This window comes from Amblyomma maculatum, chromosome 1 (assembly GCF_055883805.1).
Source record: "Amblyomma maculatum isolate TAMU_Amacu chromosome 1, ASM5588380v1, whole genome shotgun sequence".
In the NCBI taxonomy this organism is placed as follows: Eukaryota; Metazoa; Arthropoda; class Arachnida; order Ixodida; family Ixodidae; genus Amblyomma; species Amblyomma maculatum.
Window position 1 is genome coordinate 190892269 of NC_139344.1, and position 20494 is coordinate 190912762.

Genomic DNA, 20494 nt, shown 5'->3' on the forward strand with positions numbered 1-20494 from the left:
CCCGATCAAGTGTCGTCGCCTGAGTGGGTGATGCAGAACTCGAAACCGCTGAAGGCGTCGTCGAAGGAAACACCCAGTTGCTTTTGGAAAAAGGGCTCGGAATCGCAAGAGGTGTCGGCCATATCCAAGGAGGACAGGTTCAGGTGCTAGTGACGGACTTCACCAAAGAATACCGGCATCTTAACAAGAACACGACGATCGCTTTCCTCGACAAGCTATAGCGGACAGCCTATATCTCTTCACCCTTCCCGGCCAACTAGAAGACGATACGCCCAACCTATCTAAGCCCACGTTCGACATCAACACAGAACTACCCCGAGACAGGCAAGACTGGATTCGCCGTCTTCTTGAAAGCTACAGCGAGTGCTTTTTATCAGCGTCAAAGGTGCGACAAACTCCGTTGGCAAAGCCCCGCATCGTTTAACTGACGAACCCACCCGGCCTCTGCGCCACATTCCCTACCGTGTCACAGCGGGAACGCCAGGCCATCCGCGATCAAGTTAAGGAAATGCTTCGTGACGACATCATTCAGCCATCGAAAAGCCCATGGGCGTATTCCGTCGTTCTGGTGAACAAGACGGAACACTTCGTTTCTGGCGTTGATTACCGCCGCTTGAATAGCGTAACGAACAAGGACGTAGTACTAATTCCCCCGCATCGACGACACACTGGATCGGCTTTGCAACGCTAAGTACTTTTCATGGATGGACATAAAAAGCGGATACTGGAAAATTGAGGTTGACGAAAGAGACCGCGAGAAGACAGCGCTTATAACACCAGACGGCCTCTTCGAGTTCAAAGTAATGCCTTTCGGCCTCTGCTCTGCACCAACGAGTAATGGATACCGTATTGATTGGCTTGAAGTGGTACATTTGTCTCGTGTACTTAGACGACGTCGTTGTCTTCTCCTCAAGCTTTGAAGGCCACCTGAAAAGGCTTCGGGCAGTGCTCGACGCAATCAAGTCGTCAAGGCTAATATTGAAACCAGAGAAATGTTACTTCGCCTACGAGGAGCAGCGGATTCTAGGTCCCATCATTAGCAAAGATGGTGTTCGCCCAGACCCAGATAAAACAGCTGCTATCGCTCAGTGTCCACCTCCCGCCTACAAGAAAGCTATGCGCATATTTCTTGGGCTATGCGCTTACTATCGACTATTTGTCAGGAACTTTCGCGTATCGTCGAACCGTTGACGCAGCTTACAAAGACTAACCTTTTAAATTGGATGCGCCGCAAGCAGAAGCCTCCGACGAAATTAGGCGCCGCCTGCAGTCCCTTCCTGTCCTGGGCCACTTGATAAAAAATTACGAGACATTTTGGCGACTAAAGTGGTGAAAGGCGAAAGCCTGAGTGCCGCATTCTGCTACGTATTTGTTGCGAATGTGGCGGTGAATGATGCTTCGAGTAAAGAGGGTGACTACTGTTTCACATTCCTCGGCATCCTTTACGGCATGGTACATGTGTACGCGGAGAACTGTGACAGATACTGCACCTTTTCTGTCCTGCAAATCAATTTCAAACGCCGCTGATGCCTGCTTTACTAACGCCTCCTAGATGCATATTGGTCTGCTTCTGTTTGCTGTGTGGTGCGACGTTCGAGGAAGCGGCAAATGAAAGGGCGCACGGACGCCTGGATCGGACGCCCGGTGGGGTCAGCTTCGTATATGCATGAATCTTGTGACGTCATGACCTGTCGGGACGGTACATCGCGCGCCCCTTGTCTAACACAACCAGCATTTTATTGAACGCATTAAAGTCCACCGTCGTTCTATAATTCGTCTACAGGAAAGGAAAGGAAAGGCGCAGTATCGCTATCATTTTCACTGCTAGGCAAGGGAAATTATAGAGAGCGTTTCACGTTGTTTAATCTGTAAAAAGCCGGAAACAATGGATTATGTTTTTTTACATTATTGGGAAAGGGTATATTCTTGGGAATATGTATTACAACGGACTATAAAGAAGGACTTTCCACTAGACTCGAACGGCATTCGATATTTAAGCATAAGGAATTAGGATGGGGTTCCATTTGACGTAATTATGCTTATTGACCTCCACTATATATGGCGCTCCAGAATGGCAGGCTATCACTGTGACAGGGATGCCAGACCAGCTCGAATTTATTTTCGAGAGAGTATGGAGTGGTTTATTGCGCTTCAAAAAGTGGCCGCAGAACCTCCAGAATGGCTCTCAAGGGTAGATGCTTTGTTATCGCTGCGGGAATTTTAAGACAGTCTTTGGTGATCCCTCATTGCCTATCGCGCGCTGCACAGCCATCGCACCACATGACCACTCAAGTTGTACTCACGAACCGACCAGATGGATAATTAGAAAGCATCGCGGTGCTCTGAAATTCGTGATGGTGTGATGGGCGCTGTTTAACACAGAGACAAAGAGAAGAAAACACGGGACCAGCACCTTTATTTCTCTTCTTTTATTTGTCTCTGTGTTAAAGAGTGCCTACGAAACCATCATGATAAACCTACAACTCGCCCAACTTTACCATTTGTTGCTCTCTAAAATGCCTCGTCTTGCGCAGATCAACCGCTTGAGTTAGCGGGCCGCATTGCTGCGCTTGGCAACAACGGCGCGGATCGATGGTTTCTCTATAGTTTCTTTATGAGAGCAAAGCATTTGCAACGGGAGGGTAGCTATACGCACCCTCGTGCGGCTGTAAATCTGCGTCTTCATTATTAACCCTTTAAAGGATGACGCAGCTGAAAAGTTCCCTTATGACGTCTTTCAGTGCTTTCTGCAATTACAACAAGATGTGTCAGCTTACTTCAAAATCCACCAAACTGTCTACCAAACTGCGGTGAGCTAACAGCCGCCTATACTGCACGTCAAATCCGCCATGTTTTTTACGCGGCCCCCTCGAGTGGCTCGAAATGCGGCGTCCAACTTTGGCCATTTACAGCAATGGCAGAATTCATCCATTACGTAATGAAACGTCATTTGGACGTCATCAATAAATGTTTATGCATGACGTATTTCCCGCCACACAACGTCAGCCAATCAGATTTCAGGAGTCGGCTCTTGACAGTGGTCAGTTCATACAATTCGTAAGTGCTTCCCTTTCTATCATATATACCTCTGTTTTCTCTCCACAATTACTTATAAATACCATCCAGACATCATGAATAGCGCTGCTCAAAAGAATTTTTCACGTTCACGTCATTTTTACGTCACCGCAAAAAGCCGTTTTCACAGACCGCAATTTCGTGCCAATAATATGAAATACGCGAATTTTCTGGCAACCAATCCGAGAAACAACATGGCGCTGAACGGCGGCCATGTGTGTCGAAAATAGGGTCCCGGTACTACAACAGCTTTTTTTTTTTTTTCAAAACGTTATTTTTAAGTGCAGAAACAAAAAAGCGCGTGCGTTTGCATGTCACTGAACAAAACTATCTACGTTACGGTTAAAAACTACATATGCTATTAAAAGAGTTTTTAACAGACTCCAGCGATTCCGTCCGTCTCATCTCCTCTCTGTGCTGTTGCGAACCGGTTCAACTGCCGTTTCTTGCCGCTTCCACCGTGCTAGCGCTAAGTGCTCACATGAGCCCAGTGAGCAACGTGGCCGACGCATAGGAAGCCCTTGTTGCAAATTCGCCTCCACGGACTTTTCAGTTTCTTCTCTCCAACAAGTAAAATAGTCTTCATGTCCTATTAGCTGGGTGTACGCTCCAGCGGGACATCATCCACCTGGCTGAAGAGGCTGCTATAGGTCAAGGCCTGCCAGCTAGACTTCAATGCGGTAGCCCCCGTCTCCGAAGACTGCGAGCCGGACGCGGGGATGATCGGCTTTTTCTGATGGCAAACAAAGTTTTTTCAATCAATCAATCGTCCGCGAATGGCGCAGCCTTTTCAAGCCAAAAACTGGTACGCGTTTCCACTCTCAACAGGGAGATCTGCTGCTTTTTTAGCAGAACTGCACATTCTATGTGGGACAACAGTGTATTTTCGTCTATTTTAACAGAGTAGGGGCGCTTTAGCAGTCTCAACATTAATGCGGCGTTGGTTGGCTTCGAATGCCATCGCCTGCCGGTTTTCTTTACGCTGGTTAGGTACACATATCTCTAATTGCATCTAGGTGCCTACGTTTAATGATTAAAAGTTCATTATTAGAGTATATCATTACTCAGGAAACTGGTTAGCACGATTCACCTTTTTTCTGAGGTCCAGCAACACTGGTCCTACTGTGCCGCAAAAGCCATCAAAGTGGCAGGCTTACCTCGTTCGCTTCCCGTAGTACTAAAAAATGTTTTGTCTTCTTCTGCTGCCGATGATGACGAAGACTATGATGATGATGATGATGATGATGATGATGATGTGGTACATTGGGCGGGCCCAGGCGGAAGGGTTTTCTTTGCCCAACGTCTTACCAGCTTACCGCTGTTTCTCGGCTTCCTGACGACATCGAGCGCTATGTTAGCACTATTTATACGCTCTTCTACAGCATCCTGTGATGCTTAGGTGGTTTGACCAGGCGTCTAATGGCACATATGCCAGATCGGCCGTGAATTGGGAGAATAAACAAAGTTATATAAAGCTAGCAGGATATTATTTGGTAAATAAAAAGTAAGAAGCAAATGAAAAGGCAAAAACATAGCGTGATCCCGAATTGGCTTTTTACAACAACGGCTGCTTGGGCGTGTTGGTTATCCATTAGTGAAAAAACAGCGCAACAACAATGAGACACTTGAGAGACAGCGCTTGTCTCTTGTGTGTCTCGTTGTTGTTGCGCTGTTTTTTCACTAATGGCTTTTTACCTCTTCTTCTGACGAAGTTTCCTCTAGTATAGAAGGCGACACTCTGCGGCCGTTTCCACTTGTACTCTGCCTTGCCGCTTCTCCATCGCTGCCATCCCCATCGGCCTCTAGTATAAGGATGGCTCAGAAGATAGAAGTAACCTTGAAAGGTTTCGGCAACTTTCTCGATGAACGACCGCTCCTGCTAGTTGCTGCACTTCCTGCCGGCGTGCCCGCCTGCTCTCTCTGCTTCGTGGTACCGTCCGTGTACTATAACCCTCGGCTGCAAGCATGCGTTCTGCAAGGACTGCTTTTTGGGGACGGTGCGTAAACATGAAAAAAGTTTACATTGCCCGTTGGATGGCAAAAATTTTCGTCCTCGCAAACCACTTCCCACAACGACCATCGGCTTTGACGAGCTGCACCAACTACGGGCGCGGTGTTGGAACAGAGACAACGGCTGTGCCTACATTGGCACATTAAGGAGCATGTTCATGCACTGCGAAGATTGTACGTATTACAAAGTAGCCTGCCGCTTATGTTCTAATACTATGCTGCGGTCTGACTTCGCCAGTCATGTGGCAACAGCTCATAGCAAGAACGAGGCTCCGACCTCTAAGCGCCCAGCCTCCGCCAAGACCCGTCGTCGAAATGAAGTGGCAGTTCTTGTGTCTGGCAGCAGCGGCCTATCGGATAAAGAATGTGGCGCCACTGAATATCGAGAACGCAATAGTGCGGGAGAGCAAAATACTGCTCCCAAGCAATCAGAAACGCTTCTCACGAATTCACCGAGCAAAGAAGAATTGCAAGAGATCATGGAAGTGGTCGCTTCCAAAGCCGCCTCACCTGCTGTGGAACACATTTCACGGCAATGCGATGCGATATTCCAGGACATTCTTGGGCACATGAAACTGTAAACGCCTGAAAACACCGGCACCGTCGGTTTCTGCACCTCTTCTCGAGAGCCCGCTACGCCAGCACCGTCAAGAGCACGTGTGGAATATTGACCAGTATTCCAAAAGGCGAGTAGGTCTATATTACATAAAAAGTGAACGGATCCGAATCGCAAAAGGGTGCACAGCACAGCTCATAGTTTGCATTGATGGCATTTCCCATATCGAACTCACCATGTCCCTGAAGATAATGCAGAACGACGACGAGAGCGGCCAGAAATTGTCCTGGCCGTTCCAGGCGGCACTTCGCTTCAGGCTGTTCGACAAGTCTGGAAAAGGGAACCATGTGACCAGGGTCTTCTCTCCCAGCGACCTCTTCTCTAAGGTGGCAACTGGTTACTCTACCGAAACAGATCTTTTTTCAGACTGGGTCACTCTCAGCAAGCTTGAAAGGTGTGTTTTCGAGAGCAACTATGTCAAAGACAACATTTTTTCCCTTGGATTCACTCTCAAAATGCCATTTAAATGATCGATGTTTGCTGCTTCTAGGGCGCGGACGCCATATGTATGTGCTCACGAAGTTTCATTTGTTATGTTTCCCTGTGCACTTTCGCTCTGTCTTGAATACGGCAAAATCTTGTTACGGAGACTTAGCAGTAAAGCAAATCCACGTCACGCCACTCTCTGAATGCTATCTTTCAAGGAGATTTTTTTTTTTTTCTCAGCCAGTATCGTTTGCTATATGAGGGGTAAAAAATTGTGGCGTTAAAACCCTGGTTCTAAAATTTTAGTTAAAGACTGGGTCGGGTCATTCATAAAAAGAAATTCCATAATTGTACTTTCTTGGTTTGTATTTTTATTCTTGTTTGTGAAAAAAAAATGATGCATTAGCAGTAATCGATCATCAGCGCGACGTGTATAAATAGGAGTTGTAGGTTTCGATTTAAAGCGGTAAGAACCGACATACGTGCGACGAATTCTTTTTCAGAGCGACACTTGTTACGCGCCCGTTCTTGGGATTTGCGTCAGTGTTGTACGTGGCAGGGCGTAACAGGAGGCTAGTCATCACGTGAGCCATGTTTGGATGGATGGGATGGGGAAATGTTTACTTTCATCGGCTTTAAGAGGTGAGGGTTCAGTTTGATTGTGGCCGCGCCAGATAGCCGCCAGTTGCGTCCTGTCGGCGATCTCTTCGGCCCACTCAGTGACCCAAGCCTGGGTGGCTTGGTCCGAGCAGCGCAGCACGGCCTCCCACTCCTTCAGAGATGGAGCTGGCATGTTCGGAGACTTGCTTCCGTGAGAGGAGGAGGAGAGTTACCTGGTATCGAGAAAGGTGTGGCCAGAGAAGCGCACTGCGCAGTCAGAAGGCAATAGTAGAATGTTATGAAGAATTTCACGCGAATATGACGAGGGTCGACGAAAGGAGATACACATGCGACGATTCAACAAGGAGGCATAGATGGCGATTGTCGTGTATGTGCCTTCATTCTTCGTCCTCGTCCCAGGACTCGCGCCAACTTCTTTATAGCACGCCCTCCTGAGCAGTGCACGGTAGACGTCTACTTCTTTTTACAGCGCCCACATTAAGCTCTTCGCGTTTTCTTCTATTCTCGCAGCAGCGTAAAAGTATTGTAAAAATCAAAATAATGTTGTAACTTTATATATGCGCGTCGTCTCAACAGTCTATTTATATTTAGTCTTTCGTGTAATATAAATACCCCCGCAACTGTCACTGAATATCGCGTTACAAAGCGGTAACTGTCCAATGAATTGGCGGTGGTCCAGGGTTCGATCCCCGGATCAAGACGAATTTTTCTTCAACTACAAAGTTTTTAAGAAAGCTGCATATCTTTCCTCTGTAGCCGTATGGCTGCGCTCGGGTGGATGTCAATGAGTAATTACTCCCTTATTACAATTCTACTCCACCTTTGCGGATTTCCCTATGATATTCGACCGGTTCTGTTGTGATTAGCAGCACGCACTAACCAGCCACGCTGAATTTCGTGACCGGCTGGTGTTGTTTATGATAACGATGCCACGCCGGCGACATTTGTTAAAAAAAAAAAATAAAAACACTTTTCGTAGCTCCAGCTCGGATGATCGGACGGTAATTCCTTCTTCTGCCCTACTGAAACAAAAGCGTCGACATAAGGGAGTCAGTGCAATCGACGCGTTTACTCGCACTTGCGGCATGCCGCCTGTTTGTAAAGCACGGGCTGCGACAGATTTTCGGAGACACCGCGCGAAAGTAAAATATATTGCGTACTGCAAGAGATTTGCTAGTATCTGGCATATTATTTGGCGTGCAAAACAAATTTAAAAGCCGCAGCCACAGTATTTTTACACACAGAGGTATCATGCACTTAATCGAACCATTCTCTCTACTTGTGGATGGTGCCCCCGCCATCGTGAGAGGTGCAGTACAGTCTTACCGTGAGACTGAAATTCACTATCGTCGATTCTACAAGCAGCCAGACACGAAAACTTCACAGACACGGAAAAGCGCAAGCGCTACTATACCGTGGAAGCATCACTTGGCAGTCCAATGCCATTTCGTTGCGGCGTCTAAATATAAAATTACTGTAAAAATTATATACACTGTAAAAAAAATTTGTGCTGAAATATAAAGAAATTTTCTAGCAGCTGTCCTGCCAGAAATTTTCTGTTCTGTTATGTTTTCTGTTTTTAATTTTCATGTGATTTTAGTTTTTTCTATTTACAACTGATGGAAAATTTTTGTAAATTGACAAAACTTTTCTGTTATACGGTGTTTTTAGTTTTTATCTGTCTTCTTTTTTTCTGTCGCAGTGAAAAGAATTATGCAAATATATATTTTTTTTACTCATCTTTTATTTCACCTGTTTTTCTGCCGGTAAAAGCAATAAAATTGCGTTAAGCGCCAATTTCTTCAATAAACACCATTTTTAAGGCGAAAGCATTGCCAACTCCATCTCAGGGGTATCTCTCGGCGCTGGCAATACTCAACGGAGCACATAAAGTTGGCCGCGCAACAGTCGTGTTTAGAAAAGTTTTATTAGACATTAGACATTCACGTTAGACATTCACATGAGCGGCGACAAATGACCAAAACAAGAAATGCACATGATTAACAATAAAGGAAATTGCATCTAAAATACATCCTAAAGAGCGAATACGTATATCAGTATTTACATACAGAATAAAATTTGGCAGTTTGTGAAAAACTTCTGTTGAAAAATACAGAAATTTTCTGGCAGCTGTCCTGCCAGACATTTTCTGTTTTGCTACGTTTTCTGTTTTGAAATTTTCTGGGATTTTACAGCTTTTTCTGTTTAGAACTGATAGAAAATTTTTGTAAATTGACAAAAAAATTTTCTGTTATACTGCGTTTTTATTTTTTTTTATTTTTCTGTGTTTTTTTTCTGTCACAGTTAAAACAATGATGCAATATTATCTTTTTTACTCGTCTTTTATTTCTCATTTTTTTCTTCCTGTAACAACAATAAATTGCGTTAAGCGCCGATTTCTTCAATTAACACTATTTTTAAGGCGAAAGCCTTCTAACTCTATCTCACGAATATCTCTCAGCGCTATCAATATTCGATGGCACCCATAAAGTTGGCCCTGCAACGGTCGTCGTCTAGCCACCAAAAAGAGGCAAGTGGAAAAATGCACAACAGATACCACTGTGGTAAGGAGCCAATCAACAACAGACCTCAATGTGGCGCCACTAGTTGCCTTCTTTCGAATCGAAATTGTTACGCAGTCGATCGTCAGACAGCGCCTTCGGGGTTGTCATACTATTTCGCTTTCTATTCGGCATTTACCTACTATTCAAGTAAATATCAGTTTGCGGTAGAAAAAGGAACAGACGACAAATATTTATCGAAATGTTAGCCTTCCAATCAAGGTTTCGGCTGGAAAACAGAGAATTAGTTTTATTTTCGGGAACGTATTTCCGTCAGTGAAGTAGAACAGATATTCTATGTACGGGGACAGAAATTGTTTTTAAATATACCTGTAATTTCACACGCCTTTTTTACAATGTATAGACAGCGTAGAATAATTTGCCAAATAAAATAGATATAAACATATACAGCAATCGCATTCACTCTATGTATTGCACATGTGGGTAGCGATGTGAACAGCTGTGAGTGGACATATATATTTGCATTATATTGCAGGTACCAAGGTGTGTTAAAAACCACTCAATACACGTCCATTCGACATGTTTGGATGCACATGTGTGTTGCGATGTATACAGGAGTGAGTTAACATAAATATTTACATTATATTACAGGTACCAAGGTGGGTTAGAAACCACCCGGACACGTCCATTCGACACGGAAACAAAAGGGCAAGACCATTGGCGAAGGAACTCTCGCTCCTCAAGGTAGAAAAGTTCCTCAGCCAGAAAAGCGCAAGTCCGCACTGGATCACTGCGACAGCCTCACAACGATTGCGCCATAACGCGAAAGCGCCAGCTACAATCAGCAATCAGGCAAAGCGACCGCAAGGACATCTACCATTTATCTGAAATCGGTTAATACCTAGACTTCTGAAACCGGCATGAACTGCCCTCCAAAAAACACAAGTAACGACGCATTGCTGGGCCATGTGACGATTGGATTCTTAAAGTGGGCAGCTGGGGCACTGCGCTGTCCGCGCAATGCCCCATCGTTGCAGCCGATCTCGTGTTGGCATTGCCCCCCACTCCAAAAGCCACATAAATTCACCTATATGCCCTGGCAGAAACGACGCTGTGAGTGGTAACTAACAAGTGGAATCCGCCCTTCATTTACGTTTCGCCGGCACCAGCGGAAGTAGTAACGTTCCCATTGACTCCACTACTCTGTTCGCCGAGATGTCTAAGTCAGAGCTCACATGGTGGGCGTGGCGACGAAATGCCACCATACACGAATAAAAAACAGGCATCCGGAAAGCCTGAGGTCCCCTGTTGAGTGGTATGTCAGGGACAAGCTCCCTCACACTTGTGCCTAAAAAATAGAAGGCAAGCTCCCGTGCTGTGCACTCATCACCATGCAGCAAACGAAGAAAGTAGGGTAGAGCCAGCAGCCGACAGCAGATTGACAAAGAAGGGAAGGCAAACCCGCCTTAACAGTCGTTGTCTAGCCACCGAAAAGAGACAAATGAAAAAATGAGTAACTGATACCACTGTAGCAGGGAGCCAATCAACAACGGACCTCAATCTGGCGCCACTAGTTATCTTCTTTCAAATCGAAATTGTTACGCAGCCGATCGTCGGACAGCGCTTTCGGGGTTGTCATACCATTTCACTTTCTATTCAGCATTTACCTACTATCCAAGTAAAAATCAGTTTGCGGTAGAAAATAAAATTGACGACAAAAATATATCGAATTGTTTGCCTTCCAATCAAGGTTTCGGCTGGAAAACAGAAAATTACTGTTTTTTCTTTTTTTTTTTGTGAACGTACTTTGGTCAGTGATGTAGAGCAGATATTCTCTTTACGGCGACAGAAATTCTCTTTAAAAATACTTGTAATTTCACACATATCTTTTAGTGTATGTAGATGGAGCTACACAGGTTTCATCATGGCAGCGTTTAATTTACCTTCCATGTTCTGGTCTTTAACAACTTGTTGGCAACGGTGGGATGGTCTGCGTAGTGCCCTCGCTTCCGTTTTGGTGAGTGTATCGCCTTCTCTCCTTAAGTTTCACCAGCCTTAACGTAAGGTGTCGGTCTTCCTTGTAAAGAAAGTTGTTTGTAGAAGTCTGTTCGACTTTGAGCCTTGCTTTCCACCAACGTACTCATGAGTGACTTGACGCCAAAAATAGGGCTGTCGTGGACAGGCGGAAACTGCGAATAATGGGCATACCCTTGACGTGTGAGGGATGAGGGATTGATTTTGGGAAAGCGAGAAAAATGCAGCAGATTGTCAGCGCGATCGAAAGCGACGGCTTTGAAGACGAGACACTGTGGAATGCTGGGAAGAGATGAAGCGGAAAGCGGAGGAGGAGGAACGAAACAGGAGAGAGGAAATAGAGTGAGGAAGAAGGAAAGATGAAATGGAGCTAGAAAGAGAACAATGGTAAGTGAGGCTAGCGGAAGCGCAAGCAGAATTGGCGAAAGCGTACAGGACTGCTGCTGCAAGCAGTCAGACATCCAAGCCGCCTAAAATGAAAGACCTACTGTCAGCTTTCACAACAGGTGAGGATATCGGACTCTTCCTCGTCAACTTTGAGTCCATATGCGAGAAAAACGAAATTCTTCTTTCCACCTGGCCTCAGCTCCTTGTGACCGTTTTATCTTGCGAAGCGGCAGACGTGCTTGCTCAGCCTACCAAAGAGGCGGTTACGAGAAAGTAACAACATATTGCTCACGAAGTGCCGCCTCTCGGCCGATGTCCAACGCCGACGGTTCATAAAAGCAGGGAGACGGTCTTCTGGGTCTTTTCAGGGGTTTTCTTATAATCTCGAGGCAAATTTGAACGGATGGCTCAAGGCCGCCGAAGTCTAATGATGACCGTGGTAAAGTTGCAGACGAAATCTGTCTAGAACAGTTTTACAACAGTCTAAATGAGGAAATGCGGCTTTGTATAAGGCATGCCCGAAAAGAAAAGCCTCGAGTGCACCGCTGAGCTTAGAGAAAAGTTCCAGGTCAGACGCGACGCAGAGAGCCTGCAGACAGTCTCAAGGCACCACAGCGATTTCATGAAGCGCCCATCGCGGAATGATAACCGAGTACCCGCCACGCGTGGAAAGAGACAAATGAGGAGGACCACGAAAACGACGCAGCCGTAAGAAACGATCTTGACAAAGAAGAGAGGGAGAAGAAGACGAGGAAACCGGCAGTCTGTTTCCGCTCTAATGAACCCGGACACATCGCGAGCAGATGTCGAAGGGAAAAGGCGCCTGCTGGAGCCGCACATGCGCGTAATGGCCGCAAATGGGAATTGTCCTGTTCTGCGCGACCCCGCCGCCATGATGGATGTGGTACACCCAGCGCTATAGTTTTACCACAGGATTCCACCGGCGAGTGCGTGTGGATCAAACAGGTGGCGCAGAATGATAACATTTGTCTGCCTGTCGCACGCCTCACAACTGAGGGTCCGTTTGATGTACTACATACAGAGGCGGCTGTGTCGGTAACCTTGCAGAGCAGTTAGCTTACCTCTTTTCTAACCGTTCGGAGGCAAAGCTGAAGAAACGGGGTCTGAGCTGGGGACCGCTTCACGCTCCATACACGCGCTTACACGTTCTAAAGCCCGCGAAATCGCGGCCAAGTCGAATAATTCAGATTAGGATAAAAAGAATGCATGCTTCCAGCGAAGTAAATGCTCACGCAGACGCAGCGGCAGTTTGATGACGTCACCAGTGGTGTAGTATGTCGTACGTTGAAATAAGTGATGACGTAATCAGTGGTGTAGTATATCGTACCTTGAAATAAATGATGACGTCATCAGTAGTATTGTATGTCGTATCTGTCATCGTCAACATTCGCGTGCCTACATCGAAGCACCGTCAGACCTGGGCTGCGTCCCTCACCAGTGGGTTTTCTCAAGAATACCGCCTTCCATTGCCAACTGCTCTGTCTAATAGGCAATCAGCTACCGGGCCGCTAGCTTTGTATATGTCGTGCCATAAAATAAATGATGACCTCATCAGTGGTGTAGTATATCGTACCTTGAAATGTGTGTTACTATGACGTCTTCACATGGTGACGTAATCGGCCCTGACGTCATGATCGGATGTGACGTCAATCCGGCCATGTCTAATAACCGGAAGTTACGTCATAATGACGTCACTATTTGTGATTACGTCACCGGGCGATTCACGCTTATACGAAGCTGAACCCGTCGGGTGTTCGATCAAGGCGTTCGTGCGGCGTCTTTCATTTGGCGCTTCCTCGAACGCCGCATCAGACAGCATATATGATATAGAAGCATATGCAGCACAGCTGGCATCAGTGGCGTTTGAAAATGGTTTACACGAAAGAAAAGGCGCAGTATCTGTCACAATTCTCCACGGACACCTTAACCGAGCCGTAAGGAAAAGGAGGAAAGTGGGAGTGAAAAAGGAGAGAAAGAGGTGCCGTAGTGGAGGGCTTCGGACCACCGCGCAGCCGATACTCGCCTCGTCGCACTTTAGTGGTCCAAAGTGCCCTAGAAATTTTTAATTGTGCTTTTATAATGTCAATAAGTTATGCAACCACAGAAAATTATTTTAATGCTATGGTCGAGTGCAATTGCAGCTATAAAGCGCGTATGTTCACAACGGGAAGCAAGCGTACGTCATAATAACAAGTGTTCACCGCGTAGACTTACTTACCGCTGACGGGGCTTAGCGGCGACGTAAATATATGTATATACAACAAATGGGGGAGCTAAGTGTACTTGGCACGGGGACTAGATTGTCAGTAGGTCCAGGTCGCGGTCCAAGTCGGAAGGAAGATGGAGGTTGAACGCTAGCAGACGACCTTCGACGCTGAGGGCCCCAGCGGCGGCGGTGGCGCAATGCCATGCTGGTCGCCCAGGGTCATGGACAGGGTGAGCGTGTCGGCCAGCGGGAAGGCGTCGTACCGGTCCACTGGCGGCATCAGGAGCGGCCAGCCAAATGGCGAGACTGACTGCTATTTCAACTGGCTGCAGTGTTGCAACCCGTGCCGGCTAGCTGGAGGCGACCCAGAAAACGAATACAACGTCTCTTCCGACGAGGACAGACTCGGGGTCGAGCGCAGAGCTTCCAGCTTCCTCTTGAGCCGGCCCTGCCTCTTCTCGTAGCGAGGTGTTCATATCGACGTAGCCTGGCGACGCCACGTTGCTGGGCTTGGCTTTCGGATTCAGTATCCACCACGAGCTCCTGCCGGCGCCTACATACAGTTTGGACTCGCATCAATCGGCTGTGCAGCGACAGGTTGTGCCGGATTGAGTTCTTCCCGCCGGCAGAGCTGCCCGTGCCCTCACGTTCTGCATCATCTACTCGTAGATCTGTGACAGCGTGAAGCGTTTCTCGGGTGCGCTCTGGATGGAATGAATTCTTTTTCAGGCTCTCCGGTGGACCCACTTTCTCATCGCTGTAACTGCAGGGCCGCAGGAGCGACCAAGTGTTGGAGCAGGCATGCGCCTGCGTCGAAGCCTGACCCGACATCAGCCAACCGGTTGGCGTGTGTCAGCGATCAGGTCTGCCGTAATGCGAGATGATCCGCGCGCCGTAATCGATGGAGCGCAGCGGCTGCCCGAAGGTGGCCGACCAAACGTGCACTGTCCCTTTTCCCAAGCATTTCACTCCAGAAAAGCCGAGCACTAGGCAGGGGCAATTCTTTTACCTGTTGGAAAACCGGTGGGTACCCGGCGGCATCAGGGGTCGAACCTGGCACCTCCCAAGTGCGCGGCGAATGCTCCACCATGTGGACGGGATTCATGCTCAGATGGTAGACCTGAATGGATGGGCTCCCGCCAAGTCCTATATATATATATATATATATATATATATATATATATATATATATATATATATATATATATATATATATATATATATATAGTAGAGCGTGCTGTAGAGGTATGGTGGATAGTAGAGGACTGTAGTACTATTACAGTGTCTCAGTGTCTAGAATATGCCAATATATTCTAGGCACTATAGTACTATGGTGGTTAGTAGTACCTAGCGCTAGACTACTACTACTACTAGCTCCAGCCGGAAGTTTCGATTCAGCCAGCGCTACCAACGCTCATCATCATCTATCTTACGGCACGTGCCACATATGTGTCATTTATCCAATAGTTTTGTCAGTCGTGAGCAACATGGCGGCGAATGCTGCTAAGCTCGATCTTGTTCCAAATCGAAATCTTTTGGATGCGAAGTTTGAGAGTTATCGACTTTCGCTTGAGCCACTGCCGATCATTCGGCAATCGTTCCAAGGAGGTAAGAAAAGGCGACTGTAACCTTTGTTGTGAAGGGCTTAGAAGAGGTCTTTTTATTTCTTACGTGTTCTCTTGAATGCTTATCCTGTTTCGAACAGGCGTACAGAAGGTCCACCTCGAGGATGATCAGTATGGTTATCTCCATGTTCAAATGTCTGGATTTATCAACGCGCTCGTCGTGGATCCATGGGATACCAACACCCTATTTTTCATGTCCGAAGCCCACCACGTTATGTGGATGCACTTTTCTCAAGTAAGTCCCCGGCTGAAAATCAACTACTGGCTTCTTGAACGTGGTTTTGAAGTACTTCTCTTGTTTTGTAATCGTGTGTGCCGGAGAAATGAAGCTCACCTCTTGTTTAGCCTCATTTCTATCGGTTTAGCGTGTTAATGGAGGGCACAAGACGCATACCGTGCGGTGTTCTTGAAGCCAAGGTAGTAGGACAAGTTCAGTGTTTTGGGGCCATTGTGCTTTTCATGAGCTCGTCTGTTGCCAAAGTGAGTATGAAAAGTTGGTCCGTGTGCTTTCTAAACGTAAAGTATTTACTATCTCGTACAACGGAAAAAGAGTGCGAAGAAGAAACAGGCATCTCTCTCTCTTCAATCGGTTGTTCGTTCGCGCTTACGTTGGGAGTTACTTCTCTTTCATGTTGCCTTGCTTGCAGTGATTGGCAAACATTTCTGTGCGTGGGTGAAGTATATATGTACATTTTATTTTTGATGATGGAGAGAAACACACGCACGCGGGCGCGCGCGCACACACACACACACACACACACACACACACACACACACACACACACACACAAACAAACACCTATATAGACCTTTACATTTTGAGCTCCCTGGGCGCTGCCATATTGTTCACTAGACAGTCGGAGAAGCACTGTGGAAGCCGCAGCGAAGCCGGTTTCCGACTGTCCAGAGAGGAGGAAGTTCGACAACTCCCTTGCCCGATGCAAAGGTCTATATATACTTCTAAAATGCTCTATCACAACTGAAAACTGTCAGCTGAGGTCAAGAGGACAAAGAAGGAATGTGCTACAATGAAGGAAAACGAGGACATAACTGTGAGGCTAACTAAAGCTGAAGGGAGAATTGATGAACTGGAGCAATACCAATACAGCTGGTTGAATAATGTGGAGATAAAGGGCTTGCCGCTCACCGCTAAAGGCAGAGCTGCTGAGATAGCCCTGCAAATCGCATAAACCACCAGCATTTTTCTTGACCTGGCAGACATTGACATTGCGCACAGTTTTAAAACCAGGAACAGCAATGCCCTAATTTCAGATTCATGACCCGTATGAAGAGAAATCATTTACCTGAGGCAGCAAAGAAGGCAATCCTGTCAACTACTGACATTGGTTTCACTGGTCTTGCTCAACGGATTTACATCAATGAACATACGTTGACACCTGGCAACAAACACCTTCTTGGTGCCGCAATCACAAGGATAGGGGAAGTGTCCTGGAGTATGTGGGGACAAAAAACGGCAGCATACTCGTGCACAAAACAGAGACTTCTGATTTCATTCGAATTAGCAGTGAAGTCAATTTGCTAAAGATGACGTAATGTGTCGTCACTACTCATCACACAGGAGTTCAAAATGGATCGAGTACTACACCTCTCTTTACACCTTCACAGTTTAATAAATGTGTTGGCCTAAATGAAAATAAGCAATTCATGTTAATACATTTCAATATGCAGTCTGCCGTGAACAAAGCTGATCAATTTTAGGCACGCTTAATAATGTCGTTTGATGTCATCTGTTTAACCGAAACATGGAATTGTCACGGCACTGATGTTCTGCAAATACCAGGGTAAAACTCTCTTTATTTTAACCGTACTACAAAACTTGTGGGAGGCGTAGCACTACTGGTGAAAAACAAGTATGCCTATGAATTTTTATCTGATCACTGCTTCTGTAATAATATTGAAATTCATATAATGAAGTTAGCTAAAGTCGTTTTTTGACCACTTTGAGCGCGAATTATTCTTTTTTAAAGTGGAAACATTTTCTTCCTGTATAGCAGGAGATTACAACATAGATATAAACAGAGTTAGTTCAGCACAGCAAAAGCTTTCAACGCTTCTCGAGGCGATTATTTTTCACAATGCTATCAGTGGTTTCACACGCATCACTACTACCTGTTCTCCAACACTAGACCTTATAGTAACAAATAGTCATAATGCATTATTTTCGGGCTGTATCGCAATAGGTATTAGTGATCATTTACCTGTTTTCTTACATCTTGACGAACAAATCTGTGCGGAGGCAAACACACTGGCTCGGCGACAACTTATCTCTCAAGAAAGGCTTAAACTATTTAGGAGCCGCATTATTTTAGTCAACTGGGATCCCATAATTCAAAGAAAGGCACTTGGGAATTTTTCTTTTATTTTACAATGACTGCTTCTCTGTGGTTGACATAACACCATGCAAGAACGCTCGCAAACCCTGGATGAACCGTCGCCTTAAACGACTCGTGAAAAAGAAACACAAGATGTTTTCACAGTTTATTAAAGCTAGGGGTTCGGACATACTAGCAAGATATAAACCATTGCACAATCATTTGAATAAAGAAATTGGGGTAGCCAGGGTCGCTTACTATTACAACTTATTTGATAACCAGCTTCCTAGCAACCCCAAAGAAATATGGAGGCACTTAAACTTACTTTTAATTAAAAACACACACAGCAGAAATATAACAAGCCTAATAATCTACGGTGAAGAGGCCTCAGGTTCGTACCTGCAAACACATCTAATAAATCCTTCTCCGAAGTATGCTGTAGCCAATTTAAATGCTGGCATCTCAAATCTTTAGGTGCCAAGTTAAAAGCATCCCTCTTTTAGACCAACTGACAAAACTTAAGTTTTTGCAGTATGTAGAAAATTAAAAGATACCTGCAGTCTTGATGCACACAATATACAGAGCCGACCATTCAAATATATTCTTGACATAATTATGCCATGCCTGACCTATATATATAACACCGCACTTATGACAGCTCAATTCCCTACTGACATGCAGCTAGCCAGGGTAGCCGCAAGTTGGAAAATTATAGGCCGCAATGTGCTGCAATGCGGAGTCACTTTGGGGCATTAAAACCTACAAGATCAAATAAAGACAGACTATTTTACCCGGTTCTTCGTTGTTATAGAGGCCTTGTGGTCTGAGAGGAGGAGGCAGGAGAATTTTCAGGTGCTGTACCAAGGCTGGTTCTGAAAGGTAGGGTCTATGCATAAGTTAGACAATGTCATTACAGCACTAGGAGAAGTTACCGCACTTTTTCAATCTCGTCTTGGCTTTTGGAACAGGTTTCTCTTCTGCACACTCATGTTTCACCATGGAACATTACACATCAGCCAGTGCAAACTGAGCATGACCCTTCTCGCCTTGTCTCTTAGTGCATATATCTGATTTCTGTCTATGCCTATTTTCCTCTTAACCATTTTCAGACTACTGGTGTTCTTTATAGCATGCTCAATTCTCTTAATGTTGTACTTCCTTATGTCAGACACTTTACATTTATTATCTTTGTGCTCTGCCAGTTGTATCCTGTCCACTGGTTTGGAGGCTTTCATGCTTTGCATTTCTTAATCAGATCTTTTGTCTTCTTAGATAGTTTACCAGTACCTATACTACCACCTACTTCTACCATGCACTCAGCAATAACATCTCTGAAATTATCGTTTTTTTGTTTCTACACTATGGTCATCTTCCTCGGTTAATGCTGAACATCTGTTCTGCGGCGAGATCTTGAATTTCTCTATTTTCCCTCTTACCGCTAATTCGTTGATGGGCTCCTTTCTTACTAGTTTATTCTATTTGCTGTTTAAATCCAGAATAATTCAAGATCTTACCATCCTATGGTTACTGCATCACACCTTTCAGATGGCCTCCCCATCCTGCACAATACCTGGAATAGAGCTCAATATGAAATCTATTTTGTTTTTATTCTCCCCATTTGGGCTTTTCCATGTCCACTTTCGGTTCTTACGTTTGTTTAAGAAGGTACTCATAATTCGTAAATTATTGCATTCTGCAAATTTTAAGTCTCCTATGGCTATAGAGTCTATACCTTAGTCCCCCACTGCTTCGTCTCCTGCTTGCTTTTTGCCTACCTTAGCATTTAAGCCACCTATTAATACAGTATACTGTGTTTTTATTTTACCTATTCCTGATTCTACATCTTCGTAGAGACTAGATGTATGCTTGTAGGTCTGTACACACTTCAATTTGTACCGCTAATTGAGCTTAATTACATTCCTAGTCGGTATGCTTATTTACCAGGAATCTTACACCTAGATCCCGTCTTTCTGCTAACCCATGATAGCATAGTGTATGCTCACCCTTATAAACCTTATTTGTCCTTGTAACCTCACTAAGCCCTATGATATCTCATTTATTGCCCGCTAGTTCAATTTCCAATGGCAGCCTGTCTGGAGCCAGACATTCTTAGCACCCTTTGCTGAGTCACAGGTCTGAGCACGCCATGATCAGTTGCTTTGCAGCCACTGGGGCCTGAGGGCCAGAGGTTAATTGATAGATTCACGTAAGAGGTAGGGCCACTTGCTACTAAGGTGGAATTTTGGGCTTGTTTATAACACATGTCAACAAAAATAGCGCAGGAACAGAACAAAGACAGAACAAGGTGTGTATCCTTGCTTGTCCTTGTTCTGTCCCTGCACTATTTTTGTTGCCACTTGCTACATTAGGGTGCCTAAATCCTGTTCTGATGAGGGAGTACGTTTCCAGATGGGTTCACAGGTGACATCATACGAATAGGGCAACTGCGCTAAAAAAAACACATGGACAACAGGAAATGAAAAACAGGATGCCACAGACTCGCAATTCTGTGCATGTCCTGTCTTAAATTATCTGCTGTTCGTGTCTTTTTTTTTTTAGCATAGTTGCCCTATTTACACGATAAACATAGACCAACTAGCCCAGCGCACCGCTCTACT

At 45.5% G+C, this 20494-nt stretch overlaps 1 protein-coding gene and 2 pseudogenes across 1 annotated transcript in view; 2 read left to right on the forward strand and 1 right to left on the reverse strand.

Annotated features, from left to right (window-relative positions):
* The first annotated feature begins 4888 nt into the window (after window positions 1-4888).
* On the forward strand, window positions 4889-6171 carry LOC146205222 (uncharacterized; annotated as a pseudogene).
* A 7836-nt stretch (window positions 6172-14007) lies between these two features.
* On the reverse strand, window positions 14008-14768 carry LOC146205223 (forkhead box protein O-like; annotated as a pseudogene).
* A 597-nt stretch (window positions 14769-15365) lies between these two features.
* The window catches only part of LOC146205224 (nudC domain-containing protein 1), a 35179-nt gene continuing 30050 nt past the window's right edge, over window positions 15366-20494 (forward strand). Inside the window, exons 1-2 of the mRNA XM_084589931.1 lie at window positions 15366-15526; window positions 15624-15778. Coding sequence (XP_084446057.1) covers window positions 15406-15526; window positions 15624-15778 — 276 coding nt within the window. The 5' untranslated portion in view covers window positions 15366-15405. The remainder of the gene's footprint in view (window positions 15527-15623; window positions 15779-20494) is intronic.